Genomic DNA, 20,448 nt, shown 5'->3' with positions numbered 1-20,448 from the left:
ACACTAGTAAAGTCAGTCCTAGGCTATGATAGTGAGATATATTATGGGTAGTAAAGGCAGATCTAGAATGACGGCTTCAGATGGTCGAGATGAACTATTTGAGAAGATGCGCCGGGGTGTCAACAATGCAACGAATAACTAATGACGAAATTCGAAATCGCATGAAAACAACGTCAACAGTGATAGACAGAATCAAAGTAAGATTGATAACGGTGGTTTGAACATCTGATAAAGATGGTTAAAAAATCCTTTTAATAAGTGCAAAGATAATTTTGATTTAATTTTATTAGAATAGAAAGAATCTGTACTTTACTTTTTAGTATATTTTGTAGATTTCTGTAACATTTAATTTGTTTTCGAGAAAAATATGTTTGAAATGAAGCGATTTTCTTATTGCAGTGAAATTCCCCTAATTCGAATTACTCTCTATTATTCTCAAATGTGTTTTTATCTCTACTAGAATTTTTTTGCAACTCGAACTGAATTGCTACGGAATTACTTCACCTTTAATTTCTCTATGTCGAATCTTTAAAGAATAAACTATTTGAATCCGTTCTGTAAGGCAACTTTTTTTTATTCCAGTAATTTTATGATTCGAACTAGCGCCAAATAAAAATTTAAACTAACACTAGACCTGGAACTAGAATCATTTGGATTTAGCCGCACGTCTTTAAAGACGGCTAAAGCTGAATGATTCTAGTTCTAGGTATAGTGTTAGTTCTAGTTTACACTTGCACTGTCATTAGAACTAACATTAGACCTAGAACTAGAAACATTCGGGTTTAGCCGTGTGTCTCATAAGACGGCTAAAGCCGAATAATTCTAGTTCTTGGTCTATTGTTAGCTCTACTTTTAGTTCAATACAAATATACAACAATCTAGGGCTGCATAACACTTAAAACTAGAACTAACGCTATACCTACAACTGGAATCATTCGGGTTTAGCCCTCTTTAGAGACGTGCAGCTAAACCCGATTGGGTATAGGTATAGTGTTAGTTCTATATAGTAACAATGCTAGTGTAAAACTAAAACTAACACTAGACCTAGAACTAGAATCATTTGGGTTTAGCCGCACGTCTTTAAAGACGGCTAAATCCGAATGATTCTAGTTCTAGGTCTAATGTTAGTTGTAATGACAGTGCAAGTGTAAACTAACATTCGGGCTTAGCCGTGCGTCTCATAAGACGGCTAAATCCGAATGATTCTAGTTCTAGGTATAGTGTTAGTTCTAGTTTACACTTGAACTGTCACTAGAACTAACATTAGACCTAGAACTAGAAACATTCGGGTTTAGCCGTGCGTCTCATAAGACGGCTACAACCGAATGATTCTAGTTCTTGGTCTATTGTTAGCTCTATTTTTAGTTCAATACAAATATACAACAATCTAGGGCAGCATAACAATTAAAACTAGAACTAACGCTATACCTAGAACTAGAATCATTCGGGTTTAGCCGTCTTTACAGACGTGCGGCTAAACCCGATTGATTCTAGTTCTAGGTATAGTGTTAGTTCTACATAGTAACAGTGCTAGTGTAAAACTAGAACTAACAATAGACCTAGAAAGTTTCGGGTTTAGCCGTGCGTCTGAATATTAGTAGTTCTAGGTCTAGTGTTAGTTCTAGTTTTATTTGTTATTCAGCGCTTGGTTGTTGTATATTTTTATTGAAGTATTTGAAAGGTTAATACGGATAATTAGAAAAGTACATGTCTAATTATTTTCTTTAGAACTGAAATTCAACTAATTTTTCTCAAACTCAAAGTTTTCTTCCACTCCCTTAGAGATTCGAGTTAAGATAATTCCACTGTAATTATTAAAAATGCGTAATTTTTAAAACAGATAATGTTTAAAAATAAAACAATTAGAATTAATTGGAACATTTATTTGTGACAAAAAAGGAAAAATGTACATACATAACGATAGTTTTTTTTTGTTTCTACGATTTTTTTCTTCTTTTCACATGATCTCTCTCTTTTTCTCAATATATACACGTAAAATCACGCACACTTACGCAAATATCAACCGATGCCTCGTAATAATAATAATAATAACATTTATATATTTATAAATTTATATTTTTTTTTGTTTTATACAAAAAGAAAAAGGAAAATAATAGATATAATAAAGAGAAAATCATTCGAGAATTTCGCGTTACAGAGAAATAAAGAAATAGGAAATAAATATAAATCAATAATCTAAAAAAATAAAATTATAATAATAAAATAATATTGCAACCGAAAATAAAGATGTTACGAATCAGATCAAAAAAAAAAGATATTATTTTCGAGATAATTTTAACTAACAATTGATTCGATTCCATCATTTTTAATTTATTTTTTTATTTGTTTGCGAAATAAATTATAATGGATTACTTTAAAAGTAATTTTATTTTAATTAAGATATTAATGATGATAATGATTTAATCGGGGGTTAACTCTCAATATTTTCAGTTGGACTTTCTTAAATAAAAAAATTATTCAAAAAAAAAATTAATAAATATTTTGAGATTAAACCGAGATTAAAGACAATTAAAAAAAAGTTTAGAAAATAATATTCCACACCGATATTTCCCTCAAAATAAAATCATCTTCATCATTATTACTTCGAAATATTAATTAATATAACTATTTACAGATTTTTGTTTTTTTCTATCGCGCATTTGATTCAAAAATAAAAACTTGAGAGATGATTTCGGATAAAACCTAATTTAAAAAAAAAATAAACTTTTAATTTTAGTGTCTCTAAAGTTTTTATTTTACAGAAACCCGATATTTTGATATTCAAAATAATATTAAAAAAAAGTAGGCTGCGAAAACTTTTTTTACATTTTTTTTTTTTACAAATAAATCACAGCCTACTTTAAAAGCTATCGAAAAAGTTATATACAAAGAAAAAATAAAAATATTAATTGATAATGCACATACAACCTATAAACGGAGTGTTTTTAAGTTTTCGTTTCTCTTTTCTTTCGATTTATTTTGTATCCATGGCTCACATCTGGTTATTTTGAAATAGGTAAATTTTAATAAATTTTCCTCGCCCAGTTTTAAGCCAACGGATACTGTCACAATGACGTTCCCGACGGCGTATGATATAAGGTACTGTTGTAATAATCATTCCCTATGGCTGATTGCGCATGAACCGAGTTCTGAAGCGGACTTAACGAATTATAACCGTAATGCATATCATACATTTTAATATCCGTTTTACTTTCGGTTGGTAACAGCCTTGTTATTGAGAATGGATGATTTGATGGTGTATAACCACCAACGGTTGGTTCTTGTTTCAAATGATGACCCATCGAAGACGTGTGATGATGTAACATTTGATGATCAGCGACGGATGCGCTACCATTTAATGATAACGGATGACATCGATTTAACATTCCCGATAATTCTTCATGAGACATATTTTGTTGATGATGTTGGGAATGAAGTGCGTTTAGATCATTGTGGTGTTGTAATAAATTCATTTGATCAACGTCTAATTTCGCCGCAGGATGAAGACTTAACATTAAATTCGAATCGGGCGTCGTTTTATCGAGATGATGATTTTTATGGCCAACATCGTCGGTGTGATGAATCGGTGTTTTCTTTCCCGATGAATTCGTATCACCGCCGTGATGAGCCGGACTTTTATGATTCGATCTTTGCATTTCTTTTTTCTCATCTTTAAATCGCTTTTGTCGTCGGAGATAACAACCATTTTCGAACATATTTCCCGAATCCGGATGAAGACTCCAAAATGAACCTTTACCGGGTTTATCGGGCGTTCTCGGCACTTTTACAAAACAATCGTTGAATGATAATGAATGTCTAATTGAGTTTTGCCATCTTTGTTGGTTTTGTCGATAAAAAGGAAATAAATCCATAATGAATTGGTAAATTTCGGAGAGAGTTAACATTTTTTGTGGGCTATTTTGGATAGCCATTGTGATCAAGGAAATGTATGAATAAGGTGGTTTTGCGTGGGTGTAACTTCTTCTGTATGTTTTGTCTGCTCTAGCTCTTTGGAGAGCGTTTGGGGAAGCATCGCCACCGCTTAAATCGCCACGTCCACTTAAACTTCCGACGGCACCATATCCATTCACCGAACCCATCGTAGGTCCCATACAGTTCATATTTGCAATTGGCGAGATAGCGCCGTATTGCATAGGTACTGATGAAGACATGCAATTGGTTCCATTCATAGAGGTCATCGTCGGCATACCTGAGTTCATGATGTTTGTGGTGCCGCAAGTTAAAGTTTGCGGTGAACATGTATTCATTGAAGTCATCCTGGAGGACATTGCATCCATTGAATATGTTGGGGTCATCGATGGCATTGCGTTCGTTGTCGTCATCGAACCTTCTGAATATAATTTTTGAGAAATCATCGCCGCATGTGTTGACACTAATTGCATTGCACTTAAAAACTATTTTTTTTATATTGCACAAAAACAAAAAACGTCTTTTACGGTTCCGTTTTGCACCACTATTGTCAGGTCTTGGCCGGTTTTTAGTAAATGCACTACTAAAAAAAATAAAGTTTCGATCGATTAACTTAGCTCCGTCATCTGGGGGTTCTGTATCATTGTTTACATCACGACCGGGTCCACAAACAAGTTAACACTTTAGGTATTCCAAACCAGCACTGATTGGAAAAACAAATACTCCTCGCAGCCTGTTTACTTAGATACTACAAGCTGAGTGAAGTACCAAGAGCTTTAGGTAGTCAAATACCAGAGAAAGAGGAGAGGGTAATCGCCATAGCAACCATCCGACCTATCAAATAGCGTACGTTCCGTCGTCCGTGGCAACTAATTTGTCTCGGAGGAACGTGATTCGCTCCCCACTTTAAAGTGCAGTTTCGAAGTAAACCACGCCCACGAATTCGATCGTGGCGCCAACGTCGCTCAACGTTAACTACCACGAAAACCATGACATCCGCCAACTTGATACGTTTTTCATCGATGTCGCGATATCCGTGAAGCGCCGCCGTCGATAACAACACTAATTACTAACTACTTCTATTTCGATTATTTAAACAAAAATTAATATTTCGTTTTATTTTTATTGTGTGCGTTGGAAAAATTTAGAGTGTGTTTAAAAGTAAAGATTTCTTTGATACTTACGGGAGAGCTTTCCTTCAAGTTTACTCGTTGACACATTTCTCGTTCGCGATCGATTTTCAAGGTAATTATTTTACTGTAATAATAACATTTGTGATCAAAAAGAAAACATTTAAGTTTTATTCCTATGGTAACCATGTTAGATAATAAAAACATTTCTTTTTTGTTTATGTTGTGATTCTTTTTTTTTCCTATTCGTTTATTTTATTTGATTGAACGTTTTTTTTTATTTATAAATACAAGATTTTCTTCTTATTTTTAATCAACTTCACTTTATCATCATTTATAAATATATTGCTAGACTGTTTTGAAATTATTGTCTTTTCTTTTAATCATTTCTGGTTGTTTTATGTTTGTTGTATTGTATTTTCTTTCTGTTGCACTGTAATATAGAAGGTAGTAACATTATGTCTTCTCTTTTAATATCCAAATTTCAATTAACTGATTATTAATAAAGATATCATTAGGTTTGCATTAATTTTATTAAAATTGTATTATGCTTTGAATTTTATTAATGACATTCAATTACATTTTGCTTGTAGATATAAGTATTAATGATATATTTTATGAAATATTCTATTGTGCATTTACCATCATTTTTGATTATAAATTATGCACTCTGATTACCGTTAATCCTTTATCATACATACTTTTGTCAAAAAGTGGTAAAAAAATATCATTTATTTTTATTGTTGATAACTAATCTTTCAAACAAATTTGGCGTCGATACATAGGCAAAATTATAGAGTAGAAAGATCAACATACCTATTTTTTTAATACTTTGTATTACAAAATTTTTACTCTATATGTTTTTCTGTTCGTGATATATCATAAAGAATGAACAGTGCATAACCCTTTGTCACATTCTGCAATAATACAGGGCTTCCTTCTTCTTTTTTCCCTGGTTATCTTTTCTGCGCAACATTTTGTGGGCGCAAGTTTTTTTCAGTTGATGGAATAAATTCAAAGATCAGTTTCAAAGATCTTTTTTGTTGCCACCATTTAGTTTATAAAGTATAAATCAATTCTTTCAGAGATATCTAGCAAATGAAAAAAAAATAATTATATTAAAATTACATATAAAGTACACACATTTTAGAATAATTTGTAGTGTCGGGGTCGATTTTCAAATGTAATGGTTTTCCATTGTAGAAAAACTTCATTTAAGTTGGAATGTTTTAATTAGTTTTGGGTTGATAAGATATTAATTGCAGTGTGTTTGCCACAAGCGACCTCGGTTAAATCAGGCAAAATCATATAATTCCACAATAATCATGCGAATTTATAGCTTCTCCACTTTAAGTTTAGCCGAGGTTGTTTGCGACCGAAAAGCTGCAATATCTTAACTAGTTTTGTGTTTATTTAATATTAATTGCTAAACCTAATCGCAAACGATCTCGGATTAATCATTCGAAGTCGTGGGTTTTCCACTTGACATCACCGAGACGCTGCAATGTGTTGACCAATTTTGGGTTGATTTAATATTAATTGCAGAATCTTGGCCGTAAGCAACCTCGGCTTAATTAGGCAAAATTAAATATTTCCACAATAATCAGGCGAAGTTAAGCTTCTCTACTGTAAGTTTAGCCATTGTCACTTTACGGTTGAGGCACTGCAATGTAGTAATCAGTTTTGGGTTGATTTAATATTAATTGTAGAACCTCGGCCCTAAGCAACTTTGGCTTAATCAGGCAAAATTAGACATTTACACAATAATCAGACAAAGTTATAGCGTCTTCACATTAAATTTAGCCGTAGTTGCTTGTAGTTGATGAGTTGCAATCTGTTAATTAGTTTTGGATTGATTTAATATTTTTTGTAGAGTCTCGGCCGTAAGCAACCTCGGCTTAATCAGGCAAAATTAAATATTTCCACAATAATCAGGCGAAGTTAAGCTTCTCTACTGTAAGTTTAGCCATTGTCACTTTACGGTTGAGGCACTGCAATGTAGTAATCAGTTTTGGGTTGATTTAATATTAATTGTAGAACCTCGGCCCTAAGCAACTTTGGCTTAATCAGGCAAAATTAGACATTTACACAATAATCAGACAAAGTTATAGCTTCTTCACATTAAATTTAGCCGTAGTTGCTTGTAGTTGATGAGTTGCAATCTGTTAATTAGTTTTGGATTGATTTAATATTTTTTGTAGAGTCTCGGCCGTAAGCAACCTCGGCTTAATCAGGCAAAATTAAATATTTCCACAATAATCAGGCGAAGTTAAGCTTCTCTACTGTAAGTTTAGCCATTGTCACTTTACGGTTGAGGCACTGCAATGTAGTAATCAGTTTTGGGTTGATTTAATATTAATTGTAGAACCTCGGTCCTAAGCAACTTTGGCTTAATCAGGCAAAATTAGACATTTACACAATAATCAGACAAAGTTATAGCTTCTCCACTTTCAATTTAGCTGTGGTTGCTTGTAGCTGATGAGCTGCAATCTGTTAACTCGTTTTGGGTTGATTTAATATTTTTTGTAGAGCCTCGGCCGTAAGCAACCTCGGCTTAATCAAGCAAAATTAAACATTTCCACAATAATCAGACGAAGTTAGTTAAGTTTAGCCGTTGTCGCTTTACGGCTGAGGCGCTGCAATGTAATAACCAGTTTTTTGTTGATTTAATATTAATTGTAGAGTCTCGGCCGAAAGCAACCTCGGCTTAATCAAGCAAAATTAGACATTTCCACAATTAGCAGGCGAAGTTGTAGCTTCTTCACTTTGAGTTTAGTCGTGGTCGCTTGCAGCTGATGCGCTGCAATCTGTTAACTAGTTTTGGATTGATTTAATATTAACTGTAATTCCACGGGCTATTCCGTCAGCTGGCGTGCTGTGAAAAAAACATTATCTTGCAAAAGAAATGTATTCATCTTATGCAATTCTTTATTGTTTTACAAAACAGTAAATCATGTATATTAAAGACAATATCGAATCATCAGTGACAAAACCAGAGGGAACATGCCACGAAAATAGTTTTGTTTGGGTAATTCTTGTCTGCATCTGATCACAGATTGTTTCTGAAATCCTTAAGCGTTCTATGATTATTGCTTATCCACGGAAAATAATTCATTTAAAAAATCCAAATTTGTTGAGCAACAAACAGCATACAATCCACATTGATGCGTGATACTTTATATCGAATGTGATGACAACAATGATCCGACAGAAGAATCAGAAAGTGTATCCAGTAGCCCATAAAAATAATGTAAGTAGCTTACTCTTAATCATTCACTTTACCATGCTTCATTGGGTAAAGATTGATTTTACATAACAAGTTAGTACATTCGTTTTGATGATCCTTAATAGCAACGTTTACTTATTTATAGTGTGGCAGAATGTTATAGTTAATGAATATTAGTTTCCCTATCGAGGTGATGCTACTCTCCGTATTTGGTATATGCTAAATAATGTGCCATATGCAGGGTGAGTTATTAGTTTGAAAAACAAAAAAAATTATGTATACAAAAATTGTTTGACTCATCACATTCCATTACGTAAAATTATTTTACTTGTATAGAGTGTTCCATTTAAGCGTAACGGAAGGTACGTAAATTTGTTTAATCGAACACCCTGTATATTTCATCATATTATGAATACAACTAAATTTGTTTATACAACCGTATATGCTACTATTTCACAGCGTTCATAGTTCCTGAGATATTCAATTGTTCTTCCAAAATGTGCCCATTACAGGATCTTTTTAAAAACGATGTAAAAACTACATTTTTTCCGATTTTGCCTTGAAACTGCATCAGACAATAGTCAAAGCCAGTAGGTAGATGATAGTATTGAAAGATATTAGATACACTATACAAGCTGTTTATAAAGTTTAATTACTTTTGATGTTTTTCAAATGGCATTTTCTTAAGTTTTTTAAATGGAACACCCTGTATATTGTGCGATAGTTGAATTTAGTGATGTAAAGTTTAGTTACTTTTTAGTATTTGTAACTATCCGTTACTTTCAGAAAAAGTATTCGTTACTTTGTACTCGTTACTCGTTACAAGTAACCGTTTGCGCTTGAGGTTCCAGTACTAGTTTGCGCTCGAGGTTCGATTACTCGTTTTAGTTGGACTACATACTTATATGAATTTATTTTATATTACACTTATTTTTGAAAACAAATACTGTACGTATATTATATTGTGTTTGTTACGCTATTATACACTGTGCACTAATATTAAAAAATAGAGTGTAGGTTATGGGATTTACTTTTTCATTGCATATTATAACGAAGAATTTTTCTTAATTATTATTATTTAATTATTAATAACTTACGTTTCACTTATTATATAACAAAAATATTTGAAAGTAGTAACACATTAACAATGGAAAACAAAACTTCTTCTATAAAACAAGCAATAATACAATAAAATAAAAATATTAAAACAACAATAAAAGATATTACAGCTTATTATTGCAATGTAAAAATAAATTTTGTTGTGCATTTCGACTTTTAAGTCGATTTCGCCTATCCAACAATACTTGGCCTTTGGAAAAAGTAACTGTTAGATCCAAAGTAACTGGTACCGATGTGATACGGTAACAGTTACTTCGGATCTCGCGGAGTAACGAGTACTCGTATAACGAATTGTTACTTTTTTTACATCACTAGTTGAATTGCTCATCAAGTTTCCTTTAATTAATGATAAGTATATGTCTAACTTTAATAGTTTTCCTGATATTTAGAATTTAAAGAAAAATGTGTAATAATAAAATGACAATATTGTACTTAAAAAAGTGACAAAATGCAATATTATTCTCCCCTTTTTTATTTTTCTTTTTTGTTCGTCTGTCATTTGTAAATCAGTAATATTACATTAAATACAATTTAAAAAAAATATATAAATAATCAAACCGTGATAAAAATACAATTAAATGGTATCCCTTTTTTAATTACTAAATTATTTGAAGGAAATGCAGTAACAAACTATAAATAATTACCAAACGTTGCTCAACAAGCAGGTATTAATTTAATTAGTATTTAGAAGTTGTTCCATTTTCCCTTCTACCAGCATTAATGCGTTGTATAAAAGATCTTGAGGTATGTCTTAACATGTGCCTCTTATTTTCTCTAAAGTCGTAAATTATATGGCAGAACAATTGCATATTTTATTACTTACATCTTTTTAAATCTCATAAAGTACCAAGTCGCATTAAAATTTGGGATAAAAACTTAATATTTTACATTATAAAATATTAATCAAATAATAAAGGGAAGAACAAAAAAAAAAGTGATAAAAATAGACAGAATATAATATTAAGTACAATAACGCATATTTTATGACACATTATTCTTTAAATTCTAAAAATCAGGAAAACTAGTAAAGTTAGATATATGACATACTTATCATTAATTAAAGGTAACTTGATGGGCAATTCAACCAGCACACAATAAAAACTTGTTCCTGCTCTTGAACCACAACCTCCACCACAACTTGGTTTACTTGCACCATAACTGGGTTTGGCTCCGCAAGAAGGTTTTGCTCCACAACTTGGTTTTGCTCCACAATTTGGTTTTGCTCCACAACTTGGTTTTGCTCCACAACTTGGTTTTGCTCCACCACAACCTCCTTTCTTTGCTCCACAAGTAAATTTCGCTCCTCCACCACAAGTTTTTGCTCCGCAAGATGGTTTCCTTGCACCACAACTTGGTTTCGCTCCGCAAGAAGGTTTTACTCCACAACTTGGTTTTGCTCCATAACTTGGTTTTGCTCCACAACTTGGTTTTGTCTATTTTGAGACGCAATTTCCAGACTTGAAATTCTAAATTCATAATACTGGAAATATAATGTATTCAGAAAGATCATTAATCATCATAAGATATTAATACAGTTATAATTCTATTTTTAGAAATTATCTAAATAAATATAAAATATTTTTTCTCTAAATTATTGTTGTCTAATTTATAAAACAAGTACTCATTGGGTATTATTAAAGGTGTCGTCTCGAGAAAATCCAGTGAATCATAAACAACGTAAACATTTGATCTGGTATCCAATTAAAGCGGATTTATCGAACCCGATAAATAAACTAATAAACTCTAGAAACTCGAGAAAATTTTTTCACCGTCATCATCAACAATCAGCCCATACCTGTGTATTTCTAGATTATCTTTTCAAACGAATTTGTTTTATTTTCCTCTTTTATATTTTTATTTTAATACTTTAAAGTACCAAAACAAATTGATTTCCGAACAATGTAACTTGTGACATTGTATAAGATTTGTAACGCGGTCAAGCAGCCAAAAGAAAATGCCTCCCGAAAAGGTAAGAAGAGACACAATTGAACAATTCCGTTTGTTATGTCGTTTCCGGACGGAAATGGACAAAGAACTTCTTTCGTTTTTGGTGTTGTTCGCAAATCTGTCGTTTCGTAAATAAAAATTAACAACCGGTAAAACGTTTTTTTGGAAATCTTTACAGATAGAAATCTTCTCTATAGATATACAACAAAAAAACCATAATATGGTTAATACCTATAATGGATATATTTAAATAGCACGACTATTTTATAAATAGATGTTATGAACGCGTCACTTCGCCGTTGAAAAAAAGTGTAAATATTGTTATTTGTCAAACACTCGATTGTTTATCGACGATTGAAATAATTCGATCTCCGTGTAAAAATCACTAAGATTTTTTTTTAAATTTTAATGAAAAAGAATTTTGCTAAAGCATGCTTAAGCTAATAATAACGTTATGACCCCTTAATTTGTTTACGTTGCCTATTATTTTGAGAAAATAACGGGGTCGTTTTGAAACACAAAAAAGAATGAAGTAGTAAACAAACCTATTAAGGTTATCATGACTTTAAGATGTTGTTATAGAAAGGAAAACGGTGTTTGCGAATTGATAAGAGCACATTTTGTTGTTTACAAAATTAATATACAATTAGAAAAGATCTAAATGATAATAACGTCATTAAAAATAACTTTAATTTTTAAAAGAACAAAAGCAGCTTTGGAGATATTTTTTTGATGTAAAAGTTGTTTAAGAAAATTTTTGTTTAAACACACCCTCGTCGTTCTTCCCTCACACTATGACAGTGTCATCCATACATAAAGATGAAACGGGCTATTAAAAACACGTTATCCCGTATCAGTGCGAAGCAGCATCCGTCGAAAATCTTCGCCGCAAGCCCAAAATCACGATCTCACGAACACCCCAAACTTTCCTAACAGATTCGTGGCTCTATCCGAAACGTCATATGCAACACATACATGAAAAAAAACACCAAATAATAACAATAATCTTTCAAAATAAACAATTTTGTATAGCATGTTTTAGTTATTAGAAAAGGTGGTAAAATGTCAGTATTTCTTTTTTGTAATGGGGATAGAAAAGCATATGCGTTATCGATTCTAGTATCTTTTTGTACCATAGCGGCGAATAGATAAAAAAAGGTTGCGACAAGGGCAATATGTTACCTAAAAACTGATAATGGTTAAATTGTGGATATGATAACGTTTGGGTGGGTGATTAATTTATACCTATCTATTCCGGTGGAGGTTTAATATTTTGATATCTACATTTTTTTGTATTTTTATTTGATCTATTTCTAATTTTTGAAAATATATCATGGATCAACAACTTATGGAATATAACAACTTTAAATAAAAGTTATAATTATTTCAAAAACTACTAAATAAATAAAACCAGTAATTCCTAGAAGACGGTTACGTCGTTATAGTGGCGGCGTTCTACCTAAAACGCATTATTTTTGTGTTAAAACATTTAGTTTATTTCTTATAACTCAATTTCTTCTAATAAGGAAAACTTTTTTTAAGTTTTTGATTAATTTCTGAGATAATTCCCAATAAATTAAAAAAAAATTTAGAAAAATATATGAAGGCACTCCACTGCTTACAAATCTTAAACTGCAACATCTGCGTGTTTCGCAGAAAAACAATTTTTTCATCTTGTAGTTTCTAAGAATTTTAGCTCCACGTGTTTCTTACGGGTATAAATCGATATATTGTCTGAGAATGTGTTTCACTTTATACTTGTCTTCTTTTTCAAGTTTTTCAACGAAAATAATTGTGTTTTTTCTTGTTGTATAATGAATTCACTATTTACCATGTTTAGTCTCATACTAGAAAGTTTGATTTTTCGGTTTTGTCCTGTCGATGTTGATATCAATAGTGGCAAACAATAAAGAACGTTCCCCTGCAGCTGGTACATCTCAAAATTATCAAATATGAATCTCGTGTGCAGCCGTTATACAGGTGCCCATTATGTATGGAATATAGTATATATCTTTGTAGATATCAACTTTGTAGCAAAACATTTTATACAAAACTCGTTTAATATTTTATTTGCCATAATAAGACTGCATTCAATTGTTTTTAATTCAGAAAACAAATGAATAACGAATAACACTTAATTTTTTTTAAATGGCAATGTGTTCTTTCTTTAGGCTCATTTGATAGAGATTACTTTTCTCTTTACGATGGCGTAAAATTTTTGTATCCTTACATCAAAAAATGTTTTGAAAAAAATGGAAAAATTGTTTATTAATAAAAATTAATAACATTAATCTAGAAATCCGAGATCGTCAAGTACCTCGAATTATTACTGTAAATTAAATTTACATACAAAATAAAACAAATAAACGAAAAATTAGTGTACATCTCCAATAATTCGAGGTACTTCGAGGTACTTGACGATCTCGGATATCTAGATTAATGTTATTAGGTAAATTTTCTTAATAAACAATTTTTACATTTTTTTCAAAAATTTTCTGATATGAGGGTACTAAAATTTTACGTTATCGTAAAGAGAAAAAAAATCTCTATCAAATGAGCCTAACGAAAGGGTACATTGCCATTTCAAAAACTTCAAGTGTTATTCGTTGCTCATTTGTTTTCTGAAATAAAAACAATTGAATGCTGTCTTATTATGGCAAATAAAATATTAAACAACTTTTGTATAAAATGTTTTTTTATAAAGTTGATACCTACCAAGATATATACTATATTCCATACATAATGGGCACCCTGTAGAACCAAAGTAAAAAAAAACTTATCAAATATCCATATCAAATATGCAAAGAGAGCTGTTTGGGGCGCAAATCTGAGTTTAAGCCAGTCAATATCTATTGGCGACTTTTTTATTTGGTACAGACAAAAGATTAAAACAGTGTTTATCCTATTGGAAATTTTCTGCTCTTTCTATCCGTGCATATAAGGCCGGTATTACACTATCATAGTTCCATATCATAGATCTATTATCATATACAGGTGTCCCACGACGTGACTGCCTTAGCTTGGGAGTGTGTTGCTGGAGTGATTTCAAGTAAAAAATATATCGTAAACAAGCTACAAGCTGTTGATTTTGTTATTATTAAAAAGTCCAGGTGGCTGTATTGTTTATATAAACCGGTGGATTGGAAGAGGCTCGGCAGTTCCTTAGCCAGCAAGGTCATCAGACTTTAATCCCTTAGATTATTTTTTATGGGAAGACTGAAAAGTTTTGTTTATGCAGAAAATATTAAAAACAGAGAACAACTAGTAGCTAGAATTATGGATGCCGCAGAAACTATTCGTACTGACCCTGAGACTGTTAGCAGAGATACCACTTCAATTCTAAGAAGAGCTAGACTATGTATACAGCAACTGGGTGGACATTTTGAGCAACTAATTCAATAAAGCTGTTTATTTTTAAATGATCTACTACTACTTATTTAAAATTTCAAATGCTTGTAGCTCGGTTACAAAGCGTTTTGGGTGTATGTATGTTCATTAGACATTACAGTGTCTAATGACCATGGTATGTCTATGACCATATGTCCTCGCCAACAGAATATATTATATTTGGAACCAAAATGGCATCTGACAAGTTTTAGTGGCCACCAAATTATTAATTTCGAAGTATGAAGCGAATGATATGTTGTTCAATGTCCAAGTAATGATTATAATAAATACAGAAACAAACGTTTATTTGTTTATCAATTGATTGCTGAGGCTATAAGTGATATTGTTGAAGGTTGTACAGCAATGGATTAAGCTAAGTAGAAAGGACTAAGTAAAAGATTCACCAGTCTTCCATGCTTATACTGTTTCTCAAATGAATATTTTTCTATCGAATCAATTCATTCGAAACACATACTACAAAACAAAACTATAACGAGAATAAAATATCGACGATTTGAGTACATTATATTATTTCGCGGAGTCAGCAATAAAACGTTTCGGATTTAAAATTGTATATTGCATTGTCTGCATTGTCCTCAATAAAAAGGTTCAGATACTGCTGCAAGTGATAACTCATCCCCCAAGTGTTGGGATGGCTTGCATTCGATACTTGGCACACTAATTGTTAGTTGCTTGATTTTTTTTATTTCTTTCTATAACAAAGTACAATAACAGGTAATATTAAAAGCGAGCTCATTGAGCTTTCTAGACTAAGGAAGGAAATAGTTTCTAATTGGAGATCCTGCAATCAGGAACAATTTGAACCAATAGGTTTCTCTGTAAATGATGGAGTTCTTGTCGATCTTGGCAGATGGTTTCTCCGATCGTGTTTGCTTGATAAAGGCTTTATTCAAATTCGGTAGGGTGGATGCTAACTACGTTCATTCGCGATGATTGCTTGTACATGTCCATATAAGGTTAGTAGTACATAGGAATTTATCACGTAGAATTTCTTAACATTTGGTAATAATGGTAAAATATTCACCTCTATTTTCTGCCTAATCTAGTTTGATATGTAGTTGTTTTTGTAGCAAATATGTTACATTTTATTTATGCATCAGATAGGACAAAATTTTTCTTCTACACCTTCTGACCAAACATAAATCTTTCAGGGCGTTTCGTTTATCTTAGCTGACTTCAATATACAATCTCGAAGAAATTCCTTGTTACTAAGATCGCAGTTGCCACTCTCAACGACCTTATCATGGTGATTACCATCTAAAAGTAATTCATGGCCAGTATAAATGAAGAAAGGAGTTAATTTGATGACTTCACATTTGGTGAGCTAAATTAATGGCGCAACTGATTTTAGATCTACAATATGTAGCAACCATGGTCTTAATTATGCGGTTAGCGCGTTCAACTAGATTAACCAGAGAATGCTAATTAGTGTTAAACCTAATAGTGACATTATATTTTTGCGTCAATGAAGCCCTCAATTGAGGATCATTGGACGTTAGGAACACCATATTTACAGAAAATTTCATTTAAAACTGAACTGCATTGCATCAATTCCCGATATTTATGGCCAAGTATTCTTTGTTAATTTTGTCATCAATAAAAATGTTAAGGAACTGTTGTAGGTTCATATATTCTAATTATATTAGCTATTATTTTGGTAACTTTTGTAATCAGGACATCTTATGGTTAGAAATATCAACAATATTGCAATTTTTCCTTGATGATTCATCATCGTTTACAAAAAGGAGCACTAATCATTATCAGTCACTATCAATAATTACATAAATTTAAGTGATAACCACGCCGACAATCCGAAAAAAAAACATATCCACGCAGACGTAATGCTAAAGATGGTTAAAATAAATTCAGCCCTAAAAACACAATCACAACATCGTTTTTTCTTTGAATAATTACTTTCGCGTTTCAAACAATTTCTTACATAACGCTAAAGTTAATTGTTGGCATTTTTATACTAAACGTATTTTCTGTTTCATTCATAACCAATATATCCAGTAATAGACTGCATATTTATAGGAAATGACTCATACACCTTTTATCTTATCAACTTCCTGAACGCAAAAAATATAATTCCTGTTGAAACGCGGTCTCTTCTCTTTAATATATTTAATGTTTCATAAAATTTTAAAAGATACCTAAAGACGAGGAATATTTTTTCTTTTCCTAAGTGGTTGATTAAGGTGAAGTAGGAAAGAAATTGAAGAAGAAGATGTCCCGTTCAAGAGGAAGCAACTCTCCGTTTTCCTCTTCTTCTTCATCGGCGTGCGTGAGTAAGTGATTGTGTGTGTGGTCCAACGATGGATTGCTGCCGAGAAACCGGCTTCAACTTGATTGTTTCTGTTGTACCTTCAAGTGTTGTCTTTAATGGACCTTTACGCCGGCTAAAGTTTTCACACATCGAACGAAAGAAACTGGTTTTGATTTTTTTTGAGCGATGAATCTTGCTTTGGCGGCACCCAAATTTTTTTCTATCTATGACACGTTAAGCAGCACTGAATTTATAGAAGGGCTACCAGTTTTTTTTGTTTATTTATAAACTTATGAAACGAAAAATTTAACGCATTTACTATGTATTTATGCTATAGGAAAGTTAGTTGTGGAAAAAAGAATACAAAAATTTGAACGAAATTGGATTTAGTGATTTTAAGGTGTTAAAAGAATTGTTGGTGTACGTGTAAAAGAAAGTTTTTAAAAGCCACACCTTTTATGTCCTATCATAACATAAAATGTTTTTCTCTCTGATGAGGTTCGTTTTACTATTATAAGCAAACGGTGTCCTTTAAAACAGGTAAAATTTTTAAATTACACCTGAAAATACTTCTTTTCAACAAAATAATTTTTTCTTATTTTATAAAATATCTATACTTTTTCTAAAACTTTTTTAAGTAGATTACGAGATTGTTTCGTAAGACCATCTAACGAGAACTAAAAAAATATAAACTCATTTAAGAAAACTTTTCGTGAAGTAAAATTAGCGTGAATTACTTTTTACAGCTGATAATGACCGAAGCAGCGAAACAATTTAACAATTCCTCTTCTTAGTTTCGTCTCATAAAATAAAAGAAACCGTATCCGCGATAATGAACTTTTACGGGGTTCCTACTTTGTAGATGATGAAAAAGAAGAAAAAGAGTTGCTGCTATTGCTCTTTTTATTCTTCTCACTAGGTATTCTTCTTTTCTCTGGTATACGGGTTCACACTTTTAACCGACTCATCTCTTTCAACAAACAAAGGGCTACTGTTTCAAAGCCACTACACGCGTTTTTTTTTTCTTTTCTTCTCGTTGTTCTCTTATAACGTTTTCAAAGAGCCATTAAAAGGTCTCTTCGAAACTCCTTATTTTTTCTTTATTACTTGTTACTATTTTAAGGATCATATTTAGATAACTAACTTAACCGATTATTTTGAAGTAAAAAAAAAGGTTTTTGACGAATAACTTTTTTTTGTGGAGTCATTGAACGTGTGGCAGTCAAACGTCATATATACAGGGAGGGTTTCACCATTGGGGTTTCACTATTGGGCAATTAACGTCTCATCGTATTTGATCGACCGACCCACGTGGAATAAAATTACACGTAATGTTTGGACGACCGCTGCAAAAACGTCATCGCGATGATATCGATTTTGATAAAAGAGACGTACGTCCATCCGTTTTCAATTTCAGTGTCCAGTTCTTTTTGTGCCAAGTCATTCCAATTATATCGTCATTCTGCCTATTTTTTGAACTTGAACACCTGGTTTACAACTAATTCACTATGAATATTTGTGACATATTTGATTTCTTTTATAAATTATTAACATCCAATGTTTCAAAAGAGCTTTTATCAAAGTGTGATTAATTTGTGATTTTTCTACAATCTTCCATAGTATAGATATGGAAATGTTATCATATGCTTGCTGGAGGTATATAAAGAAAAATGGGTTTCTTTCTTGGTGGCGATCGTTTTCCGATAATCTGTTTAAGGACAAATATATCGTCTATGCACGACCTATCGGCTCGGAATCTGCTTTGTTCTTCTGCTTCTTGTCCTACATATGCTCGTTTTATCAGATCCCTTAAAATTCTTCCATAAAATCGGTTAAACGTGGCTGTAACAAAAATAAATTTAATAATTGAGCAAATTCGGCTTTGCTGAAACCCCGTTCTGTTCTGATTTTAGTAATTTTTAATCATAATCTATAATGTATGTAGAATTGTGGAGGAGCAGATAAAAAGCTTTTGTAAAGCCTCACAAAAAAAGAGTTTGTTAACAACTCATGTTACAGAGAGACTAATTTACATTACAGTATCCAGCTAGGAGTTCTGTAGTTTTCTCTAGGACACTCTGATTACGTCCTAATGATTCCAAATGCGATACATATGATTACATATTTGGCAGCTTGCAACCTTATTCTATGAAGTTATAACTTGTGACACTTAAGGGTTAATAGACCAGGAGCTCCATTAATATAAGTCACAGACTAATTTATCTGTTGAAAAGTACAGCGTAAAATTTCGCGCTTAGTCTTTTCTTTTTTGCTATATTCTAGCATTTCTTCCATGTATGTGGTAAATACATAGGTACTTTTTTGACTAAAAAATGCTATGAGTTAATAATTTAGCCAATTTCAAAATATTATTTTCATACCGATATTAACCATAAAGATATTTTTATTGAATGAAGTTTAAATTTTTTTAATTATTCTAAAAGAAAAATTTGCGGTGATGTCTCTTTATTTTTTAAGCTCATTTCTCTGGGTCCATAAAAACAAGTGTAAATATTTAAAGTCGATAGTCTGTGATCTCTTCCTCCCCGTATTTTGATCGGCAATCTCTCTGTCTATAGACATTCCCTGCAGTGTTTGCCTTAATATTTTTCATAAAATTGAGATTATATGGATTCTGTGCATACTTCCTTTGTAAATATTTTTTTAGCACTGCATCCGAGCGTCGATTACTTCGCCTCGACTTCCTCTTTACTTTTACTTCCCTTTTTTTCTTACTTACTCCTTTCGTTTTATTAAATCTTCCAGTTTTCTTTTTCCCCACTCATTTTCGTCTTTCCTCCCCTTTTCACTCAACGAACAAATTTATTACCGAGTAATTAATTCCCGTCTTTTTCCAATTTACCGTCGCTACTCTTCGTCGTTGGACTTTACTCAATCAATTCAGTTAATGGATTTTCTGCTAATTTACAAATTGGCGAACACAATTACTTTGTTCTGGTATTCTTTTTACTTCTGTTTCAACTCGTTAGTGATCTCACTTAGGTTTACATTTGACATTAAACACAAATACTAAAAAAATAAATAAAAAATAATTTATTAAATCTTTTTTAAAAAATATCTAACCAATCATTAAAGTTGTTTGTTGTTAAGGTTATTTAATTATCCGTTTTGTCGGTTTGTTTATGCAAGAATTTTGTTTTGGTGACATCAAAATAACCAAAAACAACTTCGTTTTTTTAATCACTTTTTCTTTCAACAAAAACATTCATTTTTTGTGAATTAATTACATAACTGCAGGTTCTATACTTGGTAAAAGATTATTTACAGCCCTCTAAATCATAGGAACGTCGCACGGGGGTTTGGTCGGGCAGCTTTTTCGAGTCATCATCCCCCCAACAACGTTCCAATCGATTGTGTCAACAAGACGATGGAGCGAAGCAGTGGCGATGGAGAGTCCTGGA

General features: G+C 31.9%; 2 protein-coding genes across 2 annotated transcripts; both read right to left on the bottom strand.

Annotated features, from left to right (window-relative positions):
• Nucleotides 1-1,868: 1,868 nt before the first annotated feature.
• On the bottom strand, nucleotides 1,869-4,692 carry LOC111422887 (fork head). Its single transcript, XM_023056148.2, has one exon. The coding sequence runs from the start codon at nucleotides 4,401-4,403 to the stop codon at nucleotides 3,066-3,068; it is 1,338 nt and encodes a 445-aa protein (XP_022911916.1). The 5' UTR covers nucleotides 4,404-4,692; the 3' UTR covers nucleotides 1,869-3,065.
• A 1,821-nt stretch (nucleotides 4,693-6,513) lies between these two features.
• Nucleotides 6,514-11,320, bottom strand: LOC139430908 (glycine and tyrosine-rich protein-like). Its single transcript, XM_071198372.1, has 3 exons — nucleotides 11,282-11,320; nucleotides 10,508-10,838; nucleotides 6,514-6,629 (listed from the first exon to the last, which is right to left on the bottom strand). Exons 1-3 carry the CDS (start codon nucleotides 11,318-11,320, stop codon nucleotides 6,514-6,516), a joined length of 486 nt encoding a protein of 161 aa, XP_071054473.1.
• Nucleotides 11,321-20,448: the final 9,128 nt, after the last annotated feature.

The sequence above is a fragment of the Onthophagus taurus genome, chromosome 7 (genome assembly GCF_036711975.1).
Source record: "Onthophagus taurus isolate NC chromosome 7, IU_Otau_3.0, whole genome shotgun sequence".
Classification (NCBI taxonomy): Eukaryota; Metazoa; Arthropoda; class Insecta; order Coleoptera; family Scarabaeidae; genus Onthophagus; species Onthophagus taurus.
The sequence above is the reverse complement of the archived record's forward strand: the minus strand, read 5'-3'. Positions and strand labels throughout refer to the sequence as shown.